The sequence below is a fragment of the Neofelis nebulosa genome, chromosome 17 (genome assembly GCF_028018385.1).
Source record: "Neofelis nebulosa isolate mNeoNeb1 chromosome 17, mNeoNeb1.pri, whole genome shotgun sequence".
Classification (NCBI taxonomy): Eukaryota; Metazoa; Chordata; class Mammalia; order Carnivora; family Felidae; genus Neofelis; species Neofelis nebulosa.
Genome location: NC_080798.1, coordinates 28451344 through 28474629, shown reverse-complemented (window position 1 = coordinate 28474629; position 23286 = coordinate 28451344). Strand labels below are relative to the sequence as shown.

The window sequence follows — 23286 nt, the reverse complement described above, 5'->3', positions numbered from 1 at the left end:
GCGGCAGCAGCGGCGGCGGCGGCGGCGGCAGGACGCGCCTGCTCCGTAGCGTCCTCGCTCCTCCGGCCCCGGGGCGGGGCCTCCGCCCGCCCCGCCCCCCCCGCTCCGCCCACCCCCCCCCCCGCCCCCGCCCCCGCCCCCGTCGCGCCGCGCCGCCTGGCTAGCCCCGGCGGCCGCGGCGTGCGTCACAGAGGCCGTGGTGCGGCGTGGTGGGGGTTGCAACCGCCCGACTCAACCGTCCCCGTAGCTCCTGAGGAAGGGGCCGCTCGTACCTGGGCGTTTAGGCGCCCGTGAAGCGTGCGCCGCCCTCGGTCTGGGTTTCCCGGTCCCTGAGACCGGGCGAGGCCGGACGGACACCGGCTCCGCAGGGAATGGATTGTGGGAGGCACCGCCCCCTCGTCGTCCCCTCCCCCACCCAGGGCCTCCGGTACCCGCCCCCCCCCCAACGCTCTCGCGACCCTCTCGAGAACTCCGCTCCAAGTCGGGTTCGGGCATGGGCGGGGGGAGGGGAGAAGATGCGCCCCACTCCCGAGCATGTGCTCGGGACACTGCGTGGACGCGGGCTGCGCGGGCTCCCCCACCGGTCCCCGCGCCATGCGTGCAGCACCCCAGGCCCTGGCGGAGCATCCCCCGCCCTAGCTTAGACTGGAGAGACCTGCGCCAGCCCGCATGGACGTACGCGCATCTTCGTTGGGGCTCAGAACCACCGTCACATACCCAAAACCCGTTCTGCACACATAACGCACACAGAAGCGCGCACAGCTGCACAGGCATGGAGATTGGCACACAAGCTGCTCGGCGTGTAAAGAATTCTCACTTGCCATCAGGTGCACCGGCAGCCATAGAAAGCTCTCCTCGGTTCAGAATTAACTTTAAAAAAAACCCCAAACCTTTTAAGCCCAATATCGTTGGCATCAGTAGAGATTTTCCACAAAGTGGTTATTTGCATGTCTTCCCAATTCCTGTGGTAAAAACTACAAGGAAAAGGGAATTTTAAGTATTTTAAATATTGAGAAAAAATAAGTGAGCATGTTTCCTGTGTGCCCTCTGAGGTTGGTCCAAAGTCAGAAGGAGTCCCTGATGCCTGATTTTGACCTTCTATTTTGGGAGCTCAATATCCTGGGAAGTTGTTTGTTAAAATTTTTTAACGTTTATTTATTTTTAAGAGACAGCGTGAGTGGGGGAGGAGGAGGAGAGAGAGAGGGAGACACGGAATCTGAAGCAGGCTCCAGGCTCTGAGCTGTCAGCACAAAGCCCAACACAGGGCTCGAACTCAGGAGCCATGAGATCATGACCCAAGTAGGGCTCTTAACTGACTGAGCCAGACAGGTGCCCCCAATATCCTGGAAAGTTTTTATTGTTGTTGTTGACTGTTGTTGTTGTAGTTTTGGGCAAAGACGAAAAAATATTTGTCAAATTATAAAGCACTGCTCTACTGTTTTTCTTGCTGAGAGAATAACATACCCCTCCAAAAAACCCTAAAGAACTTTGGTTCATCTTATTGGTTGTTGATTTACTACATACCAGTATTAAAAGTGTTCTCAGAATGAAATTTGCTATATACTGTGAATTACAAAGCCAGGAAAATAAGTAGTGGTACTTTTTAGGCTATACCTACTGACAAATTATATAAAAATAAAGCATTTTAGAAACAGGTTTATTTTGACAACTTCAAATTTGTTTTAAAAATCAACCAAGAATGCAGCCACTCTGGAAAGCAGTGTGGAGGTTCCTCAGAAAATTAAAAATAGACCTACCCTATCACCCAGCAGTAGCACTGCTAGGAATTTACCCAAGGGATACAGGAGTACTGATGCATAGGGGCACTTGTAGCCCAATGTTTATAGCAGCACTCTCTACAATAGCCAAATTATGGAAAGAGCCTAAATGTCCATCAACTGATGAATGGATAAAGAAATTGTGGTTTATATACACAATGGAGTACTACATGGCAATGAGAAAGAACGAAATATGGCCCTTTGTAGCAACGTGGATGGAACTGGAGAGTGTGATGCTAAGTGAAATAAGCCATACAGAGAAAGACAGATACCATATGTTTTCATTCTTATGTGGATCCTGAGAAACTTAACAGAAACCCATGGAGGAGGGGAAGAAAAAAAAAAAAAAAGAGGTTAGAGTGGGAGAGAGCCAAAGCATAAGAGACTCTTAAAAACTAAGAACAAACTGAGGGTTGATGGGGGGTGGGAGGGAGGAGAGGGTGGGTGATGGGTATTGAGGAGGGCACCTTTTGGGATGAGCACTGGGTGTTGTATGGAAACCAATTTGACAATAAATTTCATATATTGAAAAAAAAATCAACCAAGAAAAATGAAAAGCTGAAAAAAGTAAGCATTATCAAGGTCCCACTGTCTAGATATAATCACCTTGAAGACTTTGTTAAACATTTCCAAAAATCTCTCCCTGCACATGTTACATGACAAGATAGCTGTTTTTATTTTTATTTATTTGTTTATTTTAAGCATTATTCAGTCTTTAAAAATATTTTTTCAGGCATCCAAGAACATATTAAATGCCAATGATATCTAAGCAAAAAAGTATTCAAACTAAGTGTTCATGTCAGAAATTAATATTTGTTATATCTGAAAGCTCATTTCTTTAGACAAACCTCAAGAACTACTGAAGTTTTAGCAAAATGATCAAATGAGTTAATATAAATAAAAGAACCTTGTGAAGTGTGGGCTGAGAGGCAAGACATTACTGTTTGTTCACCTGCAGGGAATGCTGACTGGTTAGCCCCATAACAACACATCCATGTTTCAGGGCATTCATTCAGTAAATCTTGGTTGAATGTCTATCATCCATGCAGAACTGAGCTAATTGCTTTAGAGAGGATCAAAAAGCAACCAGGGTCTTTGGCTGCCTTCCATGAATTTACTGTCTGGTTATGGAGGAAGAAAAGGTAAATATCTAAAGTCAAACTGCAATTTATTCAATTAATTCCAACAAATACGTCTTGAGCAAATTATGTACCAGTGCTGGGGATACAGCAATGAACAATACTGATGAGGTTCCTGCTTTCATGGACTTTACTTTCTAGTGGGAAGGCAAGCGCATATAAAGTCAGACAGTGGATAAGTGCTATGAAGAAAAAGAAAGCCAGCAAAAGGGATAGTGACAGTGTGCTATTTTTAGATAGGCTAATCAGGGAAGGCTGCTCTGAGGAAGTGATATTTGAGCAGGGACTTAAATGAGGCAGTGGGCCATGACCATCTAGGGAATGATCCATCAGGCAGCGAGAATAACAAGTGCAAAGGCCCTGAGGCAGGTATGTACTTTGTGTGCAAGATGGCAAGGAAATGTAATTGAGTGTTGAATGTATGCCATGCTATAAAATTGTAATGAATGTTGAATGTGTACCATGGTATAGAATTATAAAGTATCTCTTGCGGAAGTTTCCTCAAAAATCATCCAGTTTAAAGTAAAACAGAAGGGAATATTATATACACAAAAATGTATTCATTTCCCCCAACAAATCTGCAGTGTTTTGTCTCAAAATAATCTACAACTGCATCCAAAGAGATAGACTACACTAATTTCAATAATAAATTTTGATTACTCAACCTTTTCATTTTGCTATTTAGAACAAAAGAACAGACACTTATTACAGTCTTTAAAACCATCTGCATTAAATTGATGAGCCAAAAAAACACAGCTATCACAAACCCAGACATTTTGCTCCATAATCTAATGTCCTATTCATTCTCAGTATTCTTATTCTTAGGGGGGAAAATGTTGAGTCGATGGTTTCAACTTGAAAGATTCACTGAAACATTAAGTTTCTGCAGAGTCAAAACTGAGTGGAAAAATGAGAAGAAAGCCAGTTATCAAGCAAATTTAAATATGACTTCATTGATTTATCAACTTGGATAAAACTGAAGGGAAATTTCACACACATACTACTGCACAGTATTATTAATAATTGTCATTATAATTAAATCTTAGGCAGTACGTGACTATATTACTTCAGAGTTAACAAGAACCATGAATAGTAAGTCATAAATTATTAGTATCTTCAGTGTTTGGGCTATGACGTATTTGCTCCAGGTGTTAATAATCGGGCTTAGGCCCCATTTACGAACTTCCCCCTTTTGCACACAATATACATCATTGTACCATGTTTTTTTTCTCCTTCATGAATACAAACAGGATTTCAAGTAGGAGAATCTGTTTCAATGACATTTCAAAATAATAGCCAATGTGGAAGCCCGTGTCTTGTTCCAGACAGTCAAAATTTCTTCTTTTTTTTAAGGTTTTTTTTTTTTTTTGGACGTGGGGGAGGAGGGGGAGGGGAGGGGAGGAGGGGAGAGGTGCGGAGAGAGGGAGAGAGAGAATCCCAAGTAGGCTCCTTGCTGACAGCCCCGAGCCCAACGTGGAGCCCGATGTGGGGCTCAAACCCAGGAATGGTGAGATCATGACCTGAGCCAAAAACCAAGAGTCAGATGCTTGACCAACTGAACCACCCAGGTGCCCCAGTCAGAATCTCTTCTATTCCTTAGAAACAAAATTGCTCAAGTTCTGTGCCATCCTATGATCTCTGGAGTGCGTGTATGTGTATGTGTGTGTGTATGTTTAAGAGATTTATAGTATAATTTCTATATTCTAAAATTCACCCATTTGAAGTGTACAATTTAATGAATCATTTTAGTGAATTTACAGATCTATGCAGCCATTGCCACAATCTGATCTTGGAATGTTTCCAACCCCAAAAAGATTGATAGGGCTCATTTGTAGTCAATCCATTTTCCCAACCCCATGCCCAGGCAAATATTAATCTACTTTCTATTTCTATAGATTTGCCTTTTCTGGATAACCTCCATTTTGGTTGGTGTTTCTATAGAATTTGACCATGGAAGTGCTAAAGCACCCACAGAGAATTGCTTGCCTAGCCTAATGGCAACTAAAAACAAAACAAAAACTGCCAGAATTTCTGACCAATCTGTAAAAAATTCCAGACATTTTCCAGATTCAAGTTTATACAAGGCTGGTAAGGCAGCTCCTTCAACCATCTTTCCTATTGTACGGGAAATAGCATCCTTGGCCATGAGCTTGCAAAGCAGGCTGTCCCTGGACAGCCATTCTCCAGAGAGGAAGCCCAGAAACTCAGCCAAGATCCAGCACTCAAACAACCCTTTGCATTCTACCATTTCTTTTTAACATATCACTGCTGTGGGAAAGAGAGAATAAGGGGGATAAGGTGGTCTTACCTAAGAAGGTAGTCACCCACAACTGCTTTTGTCAACTGTCATTGAGCAGCCGAAGCAGAGAAATTCCATTTCTAAAGACAAAGGCTCTTACCATCAAAATCTCACTCCAGAATATTCTCTTGCTAGAACATACATAACTTGAAATGCAGTCCAGACCTTCTCTTCCAAAAAGTTATTTGGTATGATTATTAATTAATGTATCAACTTGACTGCCCATTGAGTGCCCAGATTAAACATTTTTTCCAGGTGTGTCTGCAAGGATGGCCCTGGAAGAAATTAGCATTTGAATAGGTGGATTTGGTGATGTAGATGGTCTTCCCCCATGTGGGTGGACCTTATCCTATCAGTTGAGGGCCCAAATGAAGCAAAAGATAGAGGAAAGAATTTGTCCCTTGTTTCTTCCCTTGCTGATTGAACTAGGACATTTCATGTCATCTTCTCTAGCCCTCTGAGCAGTATTTACACTGCTGGCACCCTTGGTTCTCAGGCCTTCAGACTCAGACTCCATACCACTCCATACCACTGGTTTGACTGGGTCTCCAGCTTGCAGATAGCAGACTGTGGGACTTCGTAGCCTCCGTATCTGTATGAGCCAATTCCTCATAATAAATCTCCATATAAATCTCTACATATGGGTATATATTGTACAACAAATCCAAATAGGTCATATATATGAAAATGAGAAGTGGGGGTTCTCCTGTAACAAATGCCTAAAAATGCAGAAGTGGCTTTGGAACTGCGTAATGGGGTAGAGAATGAAGTTTGGAAGTTCATGCTGGAAAAAGCCTACACGGCACAAACAGACCTTTATTTCTTTATTTGTAAGATTTTATTGTTAAGAAATCTCTACTCCCAACATGGGGCTCAAACTTACAACCCCAAGATCTAATGTCACACACTATACCGACTGAGCCAGCCAGGTGCCCCATGAATATATCTTTAAAAGTAATTCTGGTGAGGGACGCCTGGGTAGCTCAGTCAGTTGAGCATCCGACTTTGGCTCAGGTCATGATCTAATGGTTCATGGGTTCAAGCCCCATGTCGGTCTCTATGCTGACAGCTCAGAGCCTGGATCCTGCTTCGGATTCTGTGTCTCCCTCTCTCTCTGTGTTCCTCCTCCACTCGCACTCTGTCCCTGTTTCTCTCTGAAAAAAATAAAAGATGAATAAAACAAAAATAAATAAAAGTAATTCTGGTGAGAGCTCAGAAAGAGAAGATGAGAATTGTAGAGAAAGCCTCAGTCGTCTTAAGGAATCCCTAAGTGGTCAGGAGCAGTATGTTGGTAGAAATATGGGCAGTAAAGGCCATTCTGATGAGGTCTCACATGGAAATAAGGAACGTCTTACTGGAAACTGGAGGAAAGGCGTTCCTTGCTATAAAGTGGCAGAGACATGGTTGAACTGTGTTTGTCTTCTAGAGTTTTGTGGAAGGTAGAAATTGCAGGCAATGAAACTGGATATTTAACTGAAGCAATTTCTAAAAAAAGGGTTGAAGGTGTGGCTTGGCTCCACCTGGCTGCTTATAGTAAAATCCAAGAAGAAAGAAATGACTTGAAGATAGAATTGTTAAGCTAAAAGGAAGTAGAATTTCATGATTTGGAAAATTTTCTGCGTCGCCATATTGCAAAAAATGAGAACATTAAGGATATGGCCAAGTAACCATTTGAGTTATTGGCTAATGAGTGTGGGTGTGAACCACAGATTCATCAGCCACCCCAGGAAGAAAACTGCCAGCAATAGGAGAGGGGAAAGAATGAAGGAAGGAAGGCTGTCAGACCTCAGGGGTTTCACAGGATGAGCCCATAGAACTATTTAGCTGAGATCACACACTATTCTTTAAAACAAGGGAAGAATGACCCAAGAGGCAATTCGGAGACTATTGGGGCTGTCTTCTTGGTTTCAAAATTTGTATTACTTAAACACATAGATGCATACAACACATGACTTCACATTTTAATGATTTCCAAAATAAAATCACTTCTTCAGCACTCACTCGCGTAACTGGTGCTCTGCCCTCCCTGTCCAAGCACCACCTACTCTATTATTCATTTCCACCTGATTCCCCTCCAGGACGTTTTGTGGCAAGCATCTTCACCACAAGAATTGCTACAGACAGAATTGAGTATGTTTGGAACATGTACATCATGCTTTGATTGCCTCAAAAGGCAGCAGAAAGGCAAATTTTATTTCTGGACATATGTAAGTCAAGCCACAGGGGCCTTTTCTAAGGTAAAATGCATGACACAGGGTGCCAAGCTTTTCCCTTATTGTATATCTAGCCCAAAAGACATTTCATTCAAGAAAAAAATTGGATAATTTAAGTTACAGAGTTACCCTGAAGTCTTTGGACAGTCTAATAGGCTTTGAAAAATGCAGCCAAATAGTAAGGGGCAATTTCTGTATTTGTTTGGTGGAAGTGAAAAAAAGCCAACTGAAAATTTGCAGGCTGAGAACAAATGGACAGGACCCATTGCACGGCAAGGAAAAGTGAGTCAGAGAATAAAGCACAGACCTCTGGGAGGTCACACACCATATGCCACAAATGGAAGCTGCTGAGGTTACCACCTATCAAAAACAAAACAAAACAAAACAAAACAAAACAAAACAAACAAACAAAAAAAAAACACTGCCACATCCGGTTAGTGGAACAGTTTCAAATTTGTTGCCCTGGTCTGCTTTGAAACTAGTCTATATAACACATTTACAATATAATGCAAGTCATGTATTCCAAGTCTGGAGGGAATATTTGAGACTCGGTTATTCATTCTCAGTCATTGTGAGGGACTGTGGCCACAGCAACACAAGATTATTGACCTCGTTCAAAGTTCGAACACTGGACCTGAAAACACACAACCAGAATGAATGTTCAATGATTAATCAACATCTGTGAATTGATGGCTAAAAAGTAGTGAGTTATAAGATAGCATTTCTATCTAGCTTTTTAAATCATAATTAGTTGTATGTGCGTGTGTGTGTGTGTGGGCGGGCGTGTGTGTGTAAAAGATTACAATTTCTCACAGGTGACAAAAGCTGTATCAGCTTATTCAATCTGCTCAAGCCACACATCTTGCCTATGTGTGGCTGCAAAGTCATAACTTTGAATGCTGTAAAGATCAAAAGCTGCACTCAGCCTCTTGGCCAAAATAACATCCTTCCTAGGAAACATTCGGATACTTTAACTAATTGGTGTCTTTGCCATTCATTCATTCATTCATTCCACCATCGTTTTTTTTTTTTTTTTTAGTTTTTTTTTAATGTTTATTTCTGAGGCAGAGAGAGAGACAGAGCATGAGTGGGGGAGGGTCAGAGAGAGAGGGAGACACAGAATCAGAAGCAGGCTCCAGGCTCTGAGCTGGCAGCACAGAGCCCGACGCGGGGCTCAAACTCACAAACCGTGAGATCATGACCTGAGCCAAAGTCGGTCGCTCAACCGACTGAGCCGCCCAGGCGCCCCTATTCCACCATCATTTAACACTGGGGTATAAAGATGTGTCCTGGTGGCACATCTTTGGACTCCCAAGGGGTAAGAAGGAGGAAAGAATGATCAGGGAAATGATGTGGCTCAATATATTTCAAAGTGCAAAAAGTGCACATCCCTCCCATCCCTATTTGTAATAGTGCTGCATTCACGTGTAGCAACCACTTCTGTTCTAAAACTGTTCAAATCCATTTCACTGCCATCAGGAAGCTGAGAAAATTTGACTCCAATGGAGGATTATGCTTATCTATATAGTACTATATGACCTATAATACTATATGATTTTCCCAAATCACTAGGAATTCCATATCTTACTATCAAATATGAGAAACCCCTAAATAATGTTCTCTTACTTTTATTTCTTTTGTAGCCATTCCAACTCATAAAATATGCAAGAAGCAAGAAAAAAGGAAAGTGCATAAGAAAGTTTCTTGAAATGTCCCTGTGGAGTTGGACCCGCCTTCATGTGATACCGTATAATGTGCTTCCAGGGTTGGAGTAGGAAGATAAAAACTTCACTCATTAGAAGTCACACACACATTTGGAAAAATCTCAACTTCAAGCACCCATTTGAATTACAATACACAAAAATCTGTGTTTCTCAGATTGTCAAAGATTAAACAGTATAATAATACCCAGTGCTGGTGAGGGTATGGGAGAAACTAGTCTTTTTCACTGTCCATGGAAAAATAAAGTGGAGAAAAAGCTTTAGAGGACTATCTTGGTCCTATCTATCAAATTTAAAATGTGGATATCCTTTGACCCAGTGTATTAACTTGGCTCCAGCTGCCGTAACAGAAAACCAGAGACCGAGTGGTTTCAACAACAGAAATGCATTTTCTCACAGTTTTGGAGGCTGGAAGACCAAGATCAAGGTGCCATCAAGGTTGGTTTCTGGTGAGACCTCTCTTCCTGGCTTGAAAGTGGCATCTTCTCCCTGTGCCCTTACATGTGCACATGCAGAAAGAGAGAGAGCTCAGGCGTCTCTTCCCTTCTTGTAAGAACAGCAGTCATATTGGATTAGGGCTCTACCCTATGACTTCATTTAACTTTAATTACCTCCCTAAAGGCTCTGTCTCCAAGTAGAGTCACATTAGGGGTTAGAGCTTCAACATATGAATGGAGAAGGAGGTCACAAATAGAGTCCCCAGCACCCAACAAATCTACTTTTAGAAATTTATCTTATGTGGGGCACCTGGATGGTTCCGTTGGTTAAGAGTCTGACTCTTGATTTCAGCTCAGGTTGTGAACTCACAGTTTTGTGAGTTCAAGCCCCGCATCAGGCTCAGTGCTGACAGTGTGGCACCTGTTTGGGATTCTCTTTCTCCCTCTCTTTCTGCCCCATCCCTGGTTGTGCTCTTTCTCTCTCTCAAAATAAATAAATATTTTTTTTAAAAAAAGAAATTTATCTTACATGTTTGCATGTGTGCACAAAGATCTCTGAATAAGAATCTTCCAAAGTTGCTTTGTGTGCAGTAGCCAACATAAGCATACATCAGGAGGGGGCTAGTTAAACAAATTAAGGTACATTCAGTCAATAAAATATTACTATGCACCTGTTAAAATAAATGAACCAGCACTAAACATGTTGACATAGAGAAATCACTAATACATCATTAAGTGGAAAAAGCAAGGTGCAGAGCAGTGTATAGAATATGATCCAATTTCTATTAAAACAACAAAAAAGCTTAAGCACCAATATTTTCTGGAAGGATTTGTAAGAAACCATTGAGAGTCATTACCTCAGAGGTAATGGGGGACTTGGAGCATGGCGGGGAGGGGCTGTCCCTTCTACCCTTCTGTACTCCGTGTACTCCACCCGCCTACACTGCTGTGTGGAGGTATGTGACTTTTGTTTAAAAATTGGGGTAAATTTCACATAGCAAAAACTTCACCATTTTAACCAATGAGAAGGATATGATGCAGTGGAACTTAGTTCATTCCCAATGTTGTGCAACCATCACCTCCATCAAGCTCCAAACATTTTCATCATTCCAGGGGGGCAGGTACTCCTCATCCTCCCCTCCCACAGCCCTTGGTAACCACTAATCTGCTTTCTGTCTCTATAGATTCACCTATTGGGATATTTCATATAAATATAATCATATAATATGTGGCATTCGTTCCTGACTTTGTTCACTTAGATTAATGTTTTCAAGGTTCATCCATGTTGTAGCATCCGTCAGTAATTTATTCCTTTTAATCCTTTTTTTTATTTTTAGAGAGAGAGAGAGAATCTTAAGCAGGCTTCACACTCAGCAAAGAGCCCAACATGGGGCTCGATCCCACGAGTTGGAATGAGTTGGGCCAACATTCAAGAATTGGGCACTCAACCGAGCCACCCAGACACCCCAGTACTTTATTCCTTTTTATGGCTAAATAATATTTCACTGTATGAATATACTGCATTTCGTTTTTTCAGTCATCCATTAATGGCCATTTGGGGTGTTTCGTTTTGGCTACTGTGAATAATGCTGTAATAAATATTCACATACAAGCTTTTATTTTAATACCTGTTTTCAGTTCCTTTGGATATATACCTGGGAGTAGAATTGCTGACTCATCTAGTAATTCTATGTGTAATTTACTTGAGGATGAATGTTGCTTTTTATTGTGTTTAAATATTTAATTTCAAGGGCACCTGGGTGGCTCAGTTGGTTACGCATCCACCTTGGGCTCAGGTCATGATCTTGCAATTCGTTAGTTCAAGCCCCGCATCAGGCTCCGCGCTGACAGTGAAGAGCCTGCTTCAGATCCTCTGTCCCCCTCTCTCTCTGCCCCTCCCCAAATTGCATGTGCACGTGCTCTCTTTCTCTCTCAAAATAAATAAATTTTTAAAAAATACTTAAAAAATATTTAATTTCACACCACAAATTAAACTGTATAGGACAAGATATTTAAAGATCTTTTAATATAGTTTTGTATTAAATAGACATTGTCAATGGACATTATTTATCTAAATTAAAACAGCAACTTGGATTTAACAATATATTTTGCCCTAGGGCCTACTAGATATCTTGTATAAAATGGACATCGATGTTCTTGCTGTTGAAAAGTGTCTCTCAAAAGTATTCTTTTGATAACCCCAATATCCTTAGATAAAATACAATGCAATAAATAGTAATTATTCTAATTTTAGAGATATTGTTTGCTCATTCAGAAAATAACTATTGACCACACCCATTCAGGACTGTTATTTCAAAAAACATATAAAATAACAAATGTCAGCAAAGACATGAAGAAACTACAACTTCTGTGCACTGTTGGAGGGGACAGAGATGGTGCAGCTGCTATGGAAAACAGAATGGAGGTTCCTCAAAACATCAACAGAACTACCCTATGATCCTGCAATTCCATTTCTAGATATATACCCAAAAGGATTGCAATCAGAGACTTCATTATATATGTACACTTTCATACCCCCCATTATTCACAGGGTGGAACCAACCCAAGTGTCCATCAACAGATGAATGTGTAAACAAAATATGGTGTGTGTCTCTGGATAGATAGATGATAGCTAGATAACATAGATATAGCTAGAGATAGCCGTATAGGAAAATAAACACACACACACACACACACACACACACACACACACTGGAATAATATTCAGCCTTAAAAAGGAAGGAAATTCTGATGCATGCTAAGACATAAATAAACCTGGAAGACATAATGGTTTTTGTTTGTTTTGTTTTGTTTTGAGACAGAGAGAATCTTAAGCAGGCTCCACACTCAGCACAGAGCCCAACCCCACGACCTTGGGATCATGACCTGAGATGAAATCAAGAGTCAGACACTCAACCAACAGAGCCCCCCAGGTACCCCTTGAAGACACAATGCTAAATGAAATAAGCCAGTCGGAAAATAACAATTATATGGTTCCACTTACATGAGGTACCTGGAGTAGTTAAATTCATAGAGAAAGGGAGTCGAATGGTAGTTGCCAAGGGCCGGGGGGGAGTTAATGTTTAATGAGGACAAAGTTTCAGTTGGGGAGAATGAAAAAAGTTCTTGAAATGGATGGTGGTGACAGTTGCACAACAGTGTGAATTTCCTTGATGCCACTGAACCATACACTTTAAAAAGGTTAAAATGGTGAATTTATGTTATATATATTTTACCACAAAGAAAAGGAACATACACATACACACAAAAGTAAATAAAAATAACTACTGAGCCCCTACTAAGGGCACTGAGGGTCTAGTGGTGAACAAAACATATAAAACACAGTCCCTGCCTTTATAGAGCTTACTATCGAGTAGGGGAGACAAATAATAAATAAAAAAATCAACACACACACACACACACACACTTATAGCCATATACATGTATATCTTTATAAAATCATATAGTGTATTTTTAAAATACAGGTGAGCATTTTCTTCTGTAATGTTCTTTTCTCCACAGTCTTAGACATCTCTCAGTGTTAGTCCATGTGACTACTTGCCTCCTTTTTTAACTCCACACAGAACTGCACGTGGAGACAGGGCTGTAGTGATATAGTCATACCCCTGTGAAAGCGACATGTAGGTAGCTGGCCATCTTTTGCTGGTATAAACACTTCTCTCAGGAAGATCTTCCTAGAAGCTCATGTCATTCTACCTCTTAAAAGCAGGTTGTTTAATAACAACTTTATTTGTATTTTTTTAATGTTTACATTTTTTTCTGTATTTATTTATTTATTACCATGTATATAGATTTTATTAGGATTCCAGTTCAAACAAACAAACTGGAAAAAAAAAAGATTAAATACAGTCATTTTCAGACCATGAAAAGTGATAAGATTTGCTGCCAGTGGATCTGCACTACAGGCAATACTAAAGGGTGATCTTAAGACAGAAGGAAAGTGAGGTGCAGGGAGGAACAAGGAGCAATTAAAATGTTAAATATGGGAAATAATATGAATGAAATGACTAAGCAAAGTAAAATTAACAAAGGTGACACATACAAAAATCAACTGCATTTCTAAATTCAAGTGGCAGTTTGCAAATAAATTTTATGAACAGAAACCATTCATAACAGATTCAAAATATCAGATTCCTAGGAATTAGTTTAACAAAATCTGTGAAAAACTTCCTAACAGAGTATAATAGAATATAGTGGTAAAATTTTTAAAGTCCTAAAGAGACAGAGATATATCTTGATTCTAAAGTAGAAGACTCATTATTGCAAAAGTGTTCAATTCTCTCCAGATTGCTTCTGCTTTCAAAATAATCCCCAATTTTTTTCTGTGGAATTTTGCAATATGATTTCAAAATAGAAATGCCAACATATAAGAATAGCAAAGACAATTTAAATAGACAAAACAAGGTGGGGAGACTTGCTGTACTAGATATCAAGATTTATTATAAAGTTACAGTAATTAAAACAATATTTTATTAGTATCAGATTAGACAGATCAAAAAAACATAGAACACTTCACGAATTTGCCTGTCAACCTTGTGCAGGGGCCATGCTAATCTTCTCTGTATCGTTCCAATTTTAGTATATGTGCTGCCGAAGACAGCATTTATCTTTATTTTTGAGAGAGAGAGAGACAGAGCGTGAGCAGGGGGAGGAACACACAGAGAGGAAGACAGAATCCGAAGCAGGCTCTAGGCTCTGAGCTGTCAGCACAGAGCCCGACTCGGGCCCGAACTCATGAACTGTGAGATCATGACTTGAGCCAAAGTCAGACACTCAACCAACTGAGCCACCCAGGGGACCCTTTAATGTTTATTTTTGAGGGGGGCGGGTAGAGAGAGCGGGAGATCCAGAATCTGAAACGGGCTCCAGGCTCTGAGCAGTCAGCACAGAGCCTGACTCAGGGCTCGAACTCATGAACCGCGATATTACGACCTAAGCCGAAGTTGGACACTTCACTGACTGAGTCACCCCGGGGTGACTTATCTTTATTGTTTAAATGAATCCCCAGGGGTGCCTAGGTGGCTCAGTCAGTTGAGCATCTGACTTCGACTCAGGTCATGATCTCACAGATCGTGAGTTCGAGCCCCGCGTCGGGCTCTGTGCTGACAGCTCAGAGCCTGGAGCCTGCTTCGGATTCTGGGTCTCCCTCTCCCTCTGCCCCTCCTCCGCTCATTCTCTCTCTCTCTCTCTCTCTCTGTCTCTCTCTCTCTCTCTCTCTCTCAAAAATAAATAAACATTGGGGCGCCTGGGTGGCTCAGTCGGTTAAGCGTCCGACTTCGGCTCAGGTCATGATCTCACGGTCCGTGAGTTCGAGCCCCGCGTCGGGCTCTGTGCTGACAGCTCAGAGCCTGGAGCCTGTTTCAGATTCTGTGTCTCCCTCTCTCTGACTCTCCCCCGTTCATGCTCTCTCTCTGTCTCAAAAATAAATAAACGTTAAAAAAAATTAAAAAAAAAATAAATAAACATTAAAAAAATTTTTTTTTAAATAAATGAATCCCCAGACCTATCCAAGTAATCATCAAGGTGATCCCCCTTGACAGATGCAGAAAAGGAGGCTTGGTTTAGATAAGCAAGTTCTTATAAATTTTTTTATACTTGTCTCTCCTAAACGAAAACACTGTTCTTCAAACCAGGGTTTATTATTGCTCTGATTTTCCAGGGTCTCATTTCATCTCATTCCTGCTGTGTAAGAACTTAGCAATTGGCTTTTCAGCTGTAATTTCACCCGTAGTTCAGCAAGAATTTCCATCCACACACTCCTAGATTAGATCTCAAAACTTAGCCTTGAAGTTCGCTGTTTGGAGCTGAGAACCCACCGGCAATTTTCAGTTTGAGGGTGAGAGATTTCCCTCTTGAACTTGCCTCCCCTGTAACTGGCAGTGACATGACAAATGTGGGGTGTGTCGTCAGATTTTCCCACTAGAATTTTTTTTAATTTTTAATTTTTTAAGTTTATTTATTTTTTGAGAGAGAGTGTGTGTGCAAGCAGGGGAGGGGCAGAGAAAGAGAATCCCAAGCAGATCCTGCACTGTCACCACGGAGCCCGATGCAGGGCTCAAACCCATGAACTGTGAGATCATGACCTGAGCCAATATCATGAGTCCCACACTTAACTGACTGAGCCATGCAGGCACCCCTAGAATTTTTAAATACATTGTCTTCCCAGTTCAAACAACTATATTGTTCTGATCCTAAGTAGACGAAATATAATTTAATCTCAAATCAAATTAATTTCTATTAAATAGAGATATAAACTGACTTAAGTAATCTTTGATATCTGCAGAAGGAAATTAATTTGATAACTGGAAATGAGAATTATCTTCTATCCTAAGGCGAGAAATCTAAGATAATCGCCTTGCACATTGACTAACGCTATTCCATGAATGGCTAATGCACAAAGCTATTACACACCCCGAATGTAAATTTATGAATTTATAAATCTCACACATGCACAATTTTCTCCCCTCAAACACAACTTTAATATATGCCTTGTGTTGCTTTGGGTTCTCCCAGAAGCAGACACTGAGCCAATGTGTCAAGTGCAAGGAATTTATGTGGCAGGTGATCCCAGGAGACATCAGCGTGGGAGAAGGGAAATCAGGTAGCGAAGGGAAGGCAGCAATAAAGTTTTGTTTTCAAACAGGGTCCCAGTGTGAGTGACTAAGACTTAATCCTGCTGGAGAACTCTGGGATCTCAGAGCCACCCCACAGAGGGGGCAAGAGTGCTGGGTATTTATTTACACACTTCTTCCTGCCAGTCAATGATGGAGGGATTTTCTCAGGGCAGTGGGTCAGGGGGTGGGTTTCATCCACTCCTTACACTTCTGAGCTGTCATGTTGGGGCCAAGGAGGACCTAGGGGCCAAAGAAAGACCTCAGGCAAGGAAGTGGCAGGGGACTGGCTGCTGGACGTCAGGCCAATGTGCACCAAGGGGGTAAGGATGAGGGTAGGTGTGTGCAAAGCAGCATTGCCACACCTTTCTTCCTGAAACTTCTAAGTAAACTTAATGGCCTCTTTTCTTCTTTTCCCCCCAGAATTTATTCCGCCGTCCATGTCATTACACAGATCACAGAGACTCACAGGTCTTTCATTCTCTATGGGGACTCTGCAAGCACCCCCCTCGCATAGACAGGGAGGAACAGGGACTTGCTCACCTCTTCATCTCTAGCAGGAAAGAGCGTGGTGAGAGCTACAGGACACGTGGCTTCCAGATGCCTGGTGCTTTCTAAAGCCGTCTTTAAAAATCTAGAACACAGGAAGTTTTCTCAGGTTGCTGGTTGTCATTTTTCTTTCCAAATGTTAAAAGAAGAAATTTGGGCCAATTTGGGGAATTAAAAATACAAAGTTCTTGGGGTGCCTGGCTGGCTCAGTCGGATGAGCGTCCGACTTCGGCTCAGGTCATGATCTCACGGCTCGTGGGTTCAAGCCCCACGTCAGGCTCTGTGCTGACAGCTCGGAGCCTGGAGCCTGCTTCAGATTCTGGGTCTCCCTCTCTCTCTGCCCCTCCCCCGCTCACGCTCTGTCTCTCTTTCAAAACTAATAAATAAATATTTAAAAAAATTTTTTTTAAAAATACAAAGTTCTAAATGTATATGAGCCTGAGTGGCTCAGTCGGTTATGTGTCCAACTCTTGATTTCGGCTCAGGTCATGATCTCACGTCATGGGATGGAGCCCTGAGTCGGGCTCTGTTCTATCAGCGTACAGCCTCCTTCAGACTCTCTTTCTCTCTGCCCCTCCCCTGCTCACGCATGCTCTTGAAATAAATAAGTAAACACATAAAAAAATAAATGTATATGTCAAATGGTTTTAAGTACTAAAGAAGAAAAATACATCAGAGAAAGGGTGTATATATATATATATATTGTTTTTCTTTTTACCCTTTAGCAATTCAAACTCCAGGATCTTGTGCCCAGTCATACAAGTAACAGAATATTCACTGCAGCATTATCTGTGGTAGCAAAAGACTAGAAACAATCTAGATATCCATCTACTTAAGAACATTTGTATAGCATTTAACATGTTAGGCACTGTTCTGTGTCTTACAAATATTCACTCACCCTCAACAACAAACCTATTCAGTGGCACTGTCATTATTCATTATTACCTTTTTCAGATGAGAGAACTGAGGTGCAGAAATTAGGTCACTTGTCCAAGTTTACACAGTGAGAAGGGGGTAGAGTCAGGATTGGAGCCCACACTGTCTGGCTCCAGAGTCTAATCGTTTAGATTCGAGATCAGGGCTGGCTTCCTCTCTAAGACAAGACTAAATTATGGTTCCAACCCTTCAATGGAATTCTATAGAGCTGCCAAAAAGAATGAGGGCAGTTCTGTACATGTTGATACAGAAAGATCTCTAAGATATTAACTAACAGCATCAAGGTATTGAACAGTGTGAAGAGTAAGCTACCAATCGCATTCCAAAACAAGAGAAGAACAAATATATGTCCTTTGTTATGCGAAGAGAATTTCTGGAAGGCTAAATGCAAAACCAGTAGGGGTACCTTTGGGGGAGGAAATGGAAGACACAAAAATTTTTCACGGACTTTTCTGGCATCAATTATTTATCAGATACATGTAAACCTGTTTTATGATATGTATGTTAAATATAACGTTAAAAAATTAAAGGAGGGGCACCTGGGTAGCTCAGTCAGTTAAGCATCCAACTCTTAGTTAGGTCATGATCTCACTGTTCCTGGGATCAAGCCCTGCATGGGGCTCCATGTTGTCAGCACAGAGCCTTCTTGGGATTCTCTCTTTCTCCCTCTCTCTCTCTGCCCCTCTCCCACTAGTGCTCTCTTTCTCTCTCAAAATAAATAAATAAGCTTTAAAAGCATAATAAAAAAATAAAACTTATTTAAAAAAATTTAAAGGAGTTATAACTTCTTTCAATAGAGCAATGGGAAAAGGTCATGTTTTGAATTTTCCAGAACTTACTCTACCTTATAATTCAACGTGAAAGACCAAAAGTGAAAACTTCCATATCGTGCATATGGCTTTAAATTTTGGAGGAAGGGGATGGTTTATCAGGATATTTTATCGAACTGTGAGATGCATTAAATTCATGTGCAAATTTTAGTGAAAATAATTGCATAATATAGTTGATTTTGTTATTAGAGTGTGTAATGTTTTAAACACTGAGACAATTTTAAACATTTTCTGACTTTGTACACTGATGTTTGTAATAAAAAAGGAAAGGGGTGCCTGGGTGGCTCAGTCGGTTGAGTGTCTGACTTTGGCTCAGGTCATGATCTCATAGTTTGTGAGTTTGAGCCCCACATCCGGCTCTGTGCTGACAGCTCAGAGCCTGGAGCCTGCTTCAGATTCTGTGTCTCCTCCTCTTTCTCTGCCCCTTCCCTTTCTTATGCTCTGTCTCTGTCTCTCAAAAATGAATGCACATTAAAAAAAAATTTTTTTTAAAGAAATAAAAAAGGAAAAAAGTCAGGCAATGATTTCAAACAGTTTTGTAAAATCATTTCAGCTCCATGTCCTGTACCTGTTCTACTGTCTGTAATTTAAAATCTGGTGGCCCTAAAAATGATCCACTATTCCAATTAGTTCAATAGCATTCACTAAAAAAATTCTTAATTTCTTTTGATTTTACTTGAATAACTTTGTCTTTTATGTTAAATAAACTCCAGAAATTGGTCCCTATAAATGAGAGTAGCAAAGTGTTTTTCCTGATTTCATACTAAATGGAAGTAATTAAAGAAGCTCCTTTATTCAAAAGAATTTGTGCTTTTCATGGACAGGCATATATTGCTGAAAATGTTAAAATTTTAGGGCAGCTGTGTTCTCAAAATTAGGATCCCTATATAAGATTAGAGAGGATAAAAATACATTTAAGCAAATACTGGAAACCACTTGCTTATAATTTCTCACTCTGCATAGAAAAAGCATAACTCAATTTAATTCTGTTCATTAAATTAAGAAAACGCTCAATTAAGTGAGCCAAAATAGTTTCAATTAAAGATACAAATTTCTCTAATAGGGCAAAATTTGAGAATCTTCTACTATATAAAGACATAACATTTTTTTGGTTAGATAGTAAAACTAAGGTGAACTTTTTTTTTTCTTAACTAAGGGAACTTTAACTAGAAAAAGCATATAACCCAAGACCTGGAAACTCTCAATGCTTCTTACCAGCAGAAGTAGTAAATGGGTTATGAGGATAGGGGGGGAAAAACCAACATCCTTAAAAAGGAAATTAAAATTTTCTAGGCAAATTCTTTCTCAACTCAAACTACAGGTATGTTCTACCACACTTGGGCCTTAGTTTCCCATCTCAAGAAATAGGCCATTATATGATTAGTTCCAGAAGCTAGAAACCAGGTGTCCCCTTGGGATTTTTTTTTTTTTTAAGTGTATTTATTTTTGAGAGAGAAACACGTGCTCACGTGCCGAGGGTAGGGGAAGTAGAGGCAGAGAGAAGGGGAGGGGCAGAGAGAGAGGGAAAGAGAGAGAATCCCAAGCAGGCTCCACACCCTCAGCACAGAGCCCAATGTGGGGCTTGAACCTATGAACAGCGAGGTCATGCCCTGAGGTGAAATCAAGAGTTGGACCCTTAACTGACTGAGCCACCCAGGCACAGGATTTTCTTTTGCTCTATCGTCCACATCCAATGCATCACCAATTCATTCATTCTTTCATTCACTGAGAGTAAATGAGCAATGGTGACTCCAACCCTCAGCTGCCGCCTGGTCTCTTTTCGCCCTTGACAAATCCCCCTGAAGACTCCCCCCCGCACCAGCTTCACTTCCCCATCTTCCTCAAATCTGACTTCAGACCTGGAATCACTTTGTAGAGACAGCTGTTGCTAATATCACCAGTGACATCCATGTGCCTCAACAGTGGGACCTTCTTCATCTCTCCTCTCAGTGGACCTTAATCCATATTCCACATGATTGGCTCTGTCCACGTTCTGAAAGCAATCTTGTGGCTTCCCTGCCTTTTCACTCTTCTGGATTTTCTCCTACCTCTTAAGTTATTCCTTCTGTGTTTCTCTTCAGGTTCATCCTCCAACCAGGACATCTTCAAGTCTTGGTCTCAGTCCTCCTTTTCTCTTTTTACCTCTTTCTAGACTAGCGGTTCTCAAAGTGTGTTCCACAGATCCTTTTAAGGGTCCCACAAGGTCATAACTATTTTTGCAAAAATACGAAAATGTAACTGCCTTTTTAAACAAATTTTTTAATGTTTATTCTGAGAGACAGAGAGAGTGTGAGTGGGGCAGGGGCAGAGAAAGAGGGAGACACAGAACCCAAAGCTGGCTCCAGGCTCTGAGCCATTAGCACAGAGCCCGACACGGGGTTCAAACCCATGAACCGTGAGATCATGACCTGAGCTGAAGTCAGACGCTCAACCAACCGAACCACCCAGGCACCCCAATTTTTAAAGATTTTTAAGTAATCTCTATACTCAATGCGGGGCTCGAACTTACAACCCTGAGGTCTAGAGTTGCATGCTCCACTGACTGAACCAGCCAAAGGCCCCATGACTTGCCTTTTTTGCTGTATTGACATATTGATCTGTAGACACAAAAGCAAGGGCTCATAAAACTGCTTATGACTACTATGAATCAGGGCATCGGCACCAACTCTACTAATAGTAATTGTATTCTTCCCTATCATGCACTTACAGAAAAAAGAGGCAGCTGTACTTAAGAATGTGCTTGATGCTGTATGTTAAGTATACTGAAATTTTATTTATTTTTAATGTTAATTTATTTATTCTGAGAGAGAGTGAGAGTGTGCATGCCAGAGCAGGGGAGGGGCAGAGAGAGAGGGAGAGAGAATCCCAAGCAGGCTCCACAATGTCAGCACACAGCCCAATGCTCAGCTTGATCCCAATGAACCATAAGATTGACTCAAGCCAAAATCGTGAGTTGGACGCTCAGCTGACTGAGCCACCCAGGCACTCCAGTAGACTGAAATTTTTAAAAATGTGCTTAATGAATTAGTAAAAAGTATTAAATTTTATTAAGCCTTGACTCTTGAATACATCTCTTTCCATATAGATTTCAGTTTTTCTAGCACTTTTACTAAAAGGACCATTATTTCTCTATTGAATTAATCTGGCACCTTAGTGGAAAAGCATTTGGCCATATAATTATCGGTCTGTTTCTGGACTTTCAATTTTATTCCACTGATCTTTATGTCTTTCCTTATGACAATATTGTACTGTCTCAATCACTATAGCTTTACAATAAGTTTTAAAATCAGGTAGTAGAAATTCCCCAAATTTGTTCACCTTTTAAGATGTTGTTTTGGATATTCTAAGTCCTTTGCATTTCCACATAAATTTTATTTTTTTAATTTAAGTTTTTTTAATGTTTATTTTTGAGAGAGAGAGAGAGACAGAGAGAGAGGTAGGGAGGGAGGGAGAGAGGGAGAGAGATATCAAGTGGGGGAGGGACAGAGAGAGAGGGGGAGACAGAGAATCCAAAGCAGGCTCCAGGCTCTGAGCTGTCAACACAGAGCCCGATGCAGGACTCGAACTCATGAGCCATGAGATCATGACCTAAACTGAAGTCAGATGTTCAACTGACCGAGCCACCCAGGAGCCCCTCCACATAAATTTTAGAGTCAGGTTGTCAATTTCTACAGAAAAGCTTGCTGAGACATTGATTGGGATTGCCTTGAAGCTATACAGCAGTTTGGGGAGAGATGTCATCTTCCAATCCATGCACTTTTTCCATTCATGTAGGTTTTCTTTAACATCTCTCAACCATGTTTTGTAGTTTTCAATGCATCTATTATGTATCTTCTATAAATTTATTCCTTCATACATTTTTGGATGCTAACACAAATACGATTATTACCTGAATTTCCTTTTTGGATTCTTCATTGCTAGTATATAGAAATACAACGGACTTTTTAATGTTGATCCTGTATCCTGTGATCTTACTAAGTTTACTAATTCTAGTAGCTTTTTTGTATGTTCTTAAGAATTTTCTAAATACATGACAACTGCAAATAAAGTCAGTCTTGCTTCTTCCTAATACATATTCCTTTTACTTATCTTTTTTTTTTTTTTTTTTTTTTGCTTTATTACACTGGTTAGGATTTCCAATATAATATTGGATATAAGTGGTCAGGATGAAAATCCTTGCCACATTTCTGATCTTAGGCAAAAATAATTCAATCTTTCATCATTGAGTATGACGTAAGCTGTAGGGTTTTTGTAGATGTTATTTAAATGGCTAAGAAAGTCTTCTACTGCTAGTTTGCTAAGAGTGTTAGATTTTTTTTTCAAATGCTTTTTTTTTCATCAATTAAGAGGGTCATATGGTTTCCACTTCCACTCTGTACAAATAACAGAAAATGTGAATCAACTGGTTTAAGCCATAATGACTTTTTTATCTTATAAAAAATCCAGTGAAGGGGGTGATTAACTCCCTTCTGTGGCTGAAAGATGGCCCCAGTAAGTGCTGCTTTTGTGTTCCATCGTTTGCAACATGTTGTTCTGATTGAAGTATAGGAGGAAAATCTCGACTCACAGAGATATGATTAATATAATCCAACCACGGTAATTCCATCCCCTTATCAGTGGTAGAAGCAGAAAGAGGTATTTGACCCAATTCTGCCTGCTGACATGTGAGGATACAACAGACTGGCTACATGCTGACCAATTCTGGCTTCTCTTTTGGGGCACAGACTAAGACTCCATTTCTCAGCCTCCTAT

General features: G+C 40.8%; 1 protein-coding gene and 1 non-coding gene across 7 annotated transcripts in view; both read right to left on the bottom strand.

Annotated features, from left to right (window-relative positions):
* Positions 1-2449: 2449 nt before the first annotated feature.
* HEATR3 (HEAT repeat containing 3) overlaps positions 2450-23286 on the bottom strand; it is a 70022-nt gene continuing 49185 nt past the window's right edge. For 2 of the 6 annotated variants that reach the window (XM_058707393.1, XM_058707397.1), the window contains 2 exons: positions 16763-16853; positions 2450-3814 (listed from right to left, as the gene is read on the bottom strand). In XM_058707393.1, coding sequence (XP_058563376.1) covers positions 3809-3814; positions 16763-16853 — 97 coding nt within the window. In that variant the 3' untranslated portion in view covers positions 2450-3808. Of the gene's footprint in view, positions 3815-16344; positions 16854-23286 lie in introns of those variants that run through there. The other 4 variants (XM_058707394.1, XM_058707398.1, XM_058707395.1 and 1 more) reach the window with 3 other exon arrangements.
* Positions 14105-14210, bottom strand: LOC131500543 (U6 spliceosomal RNA). Its single transcript, XR_009256348.1, has one exon. It is a non-coding gene; the product is annotated as a U6 spliceosomal RNA (small nuclear RNA).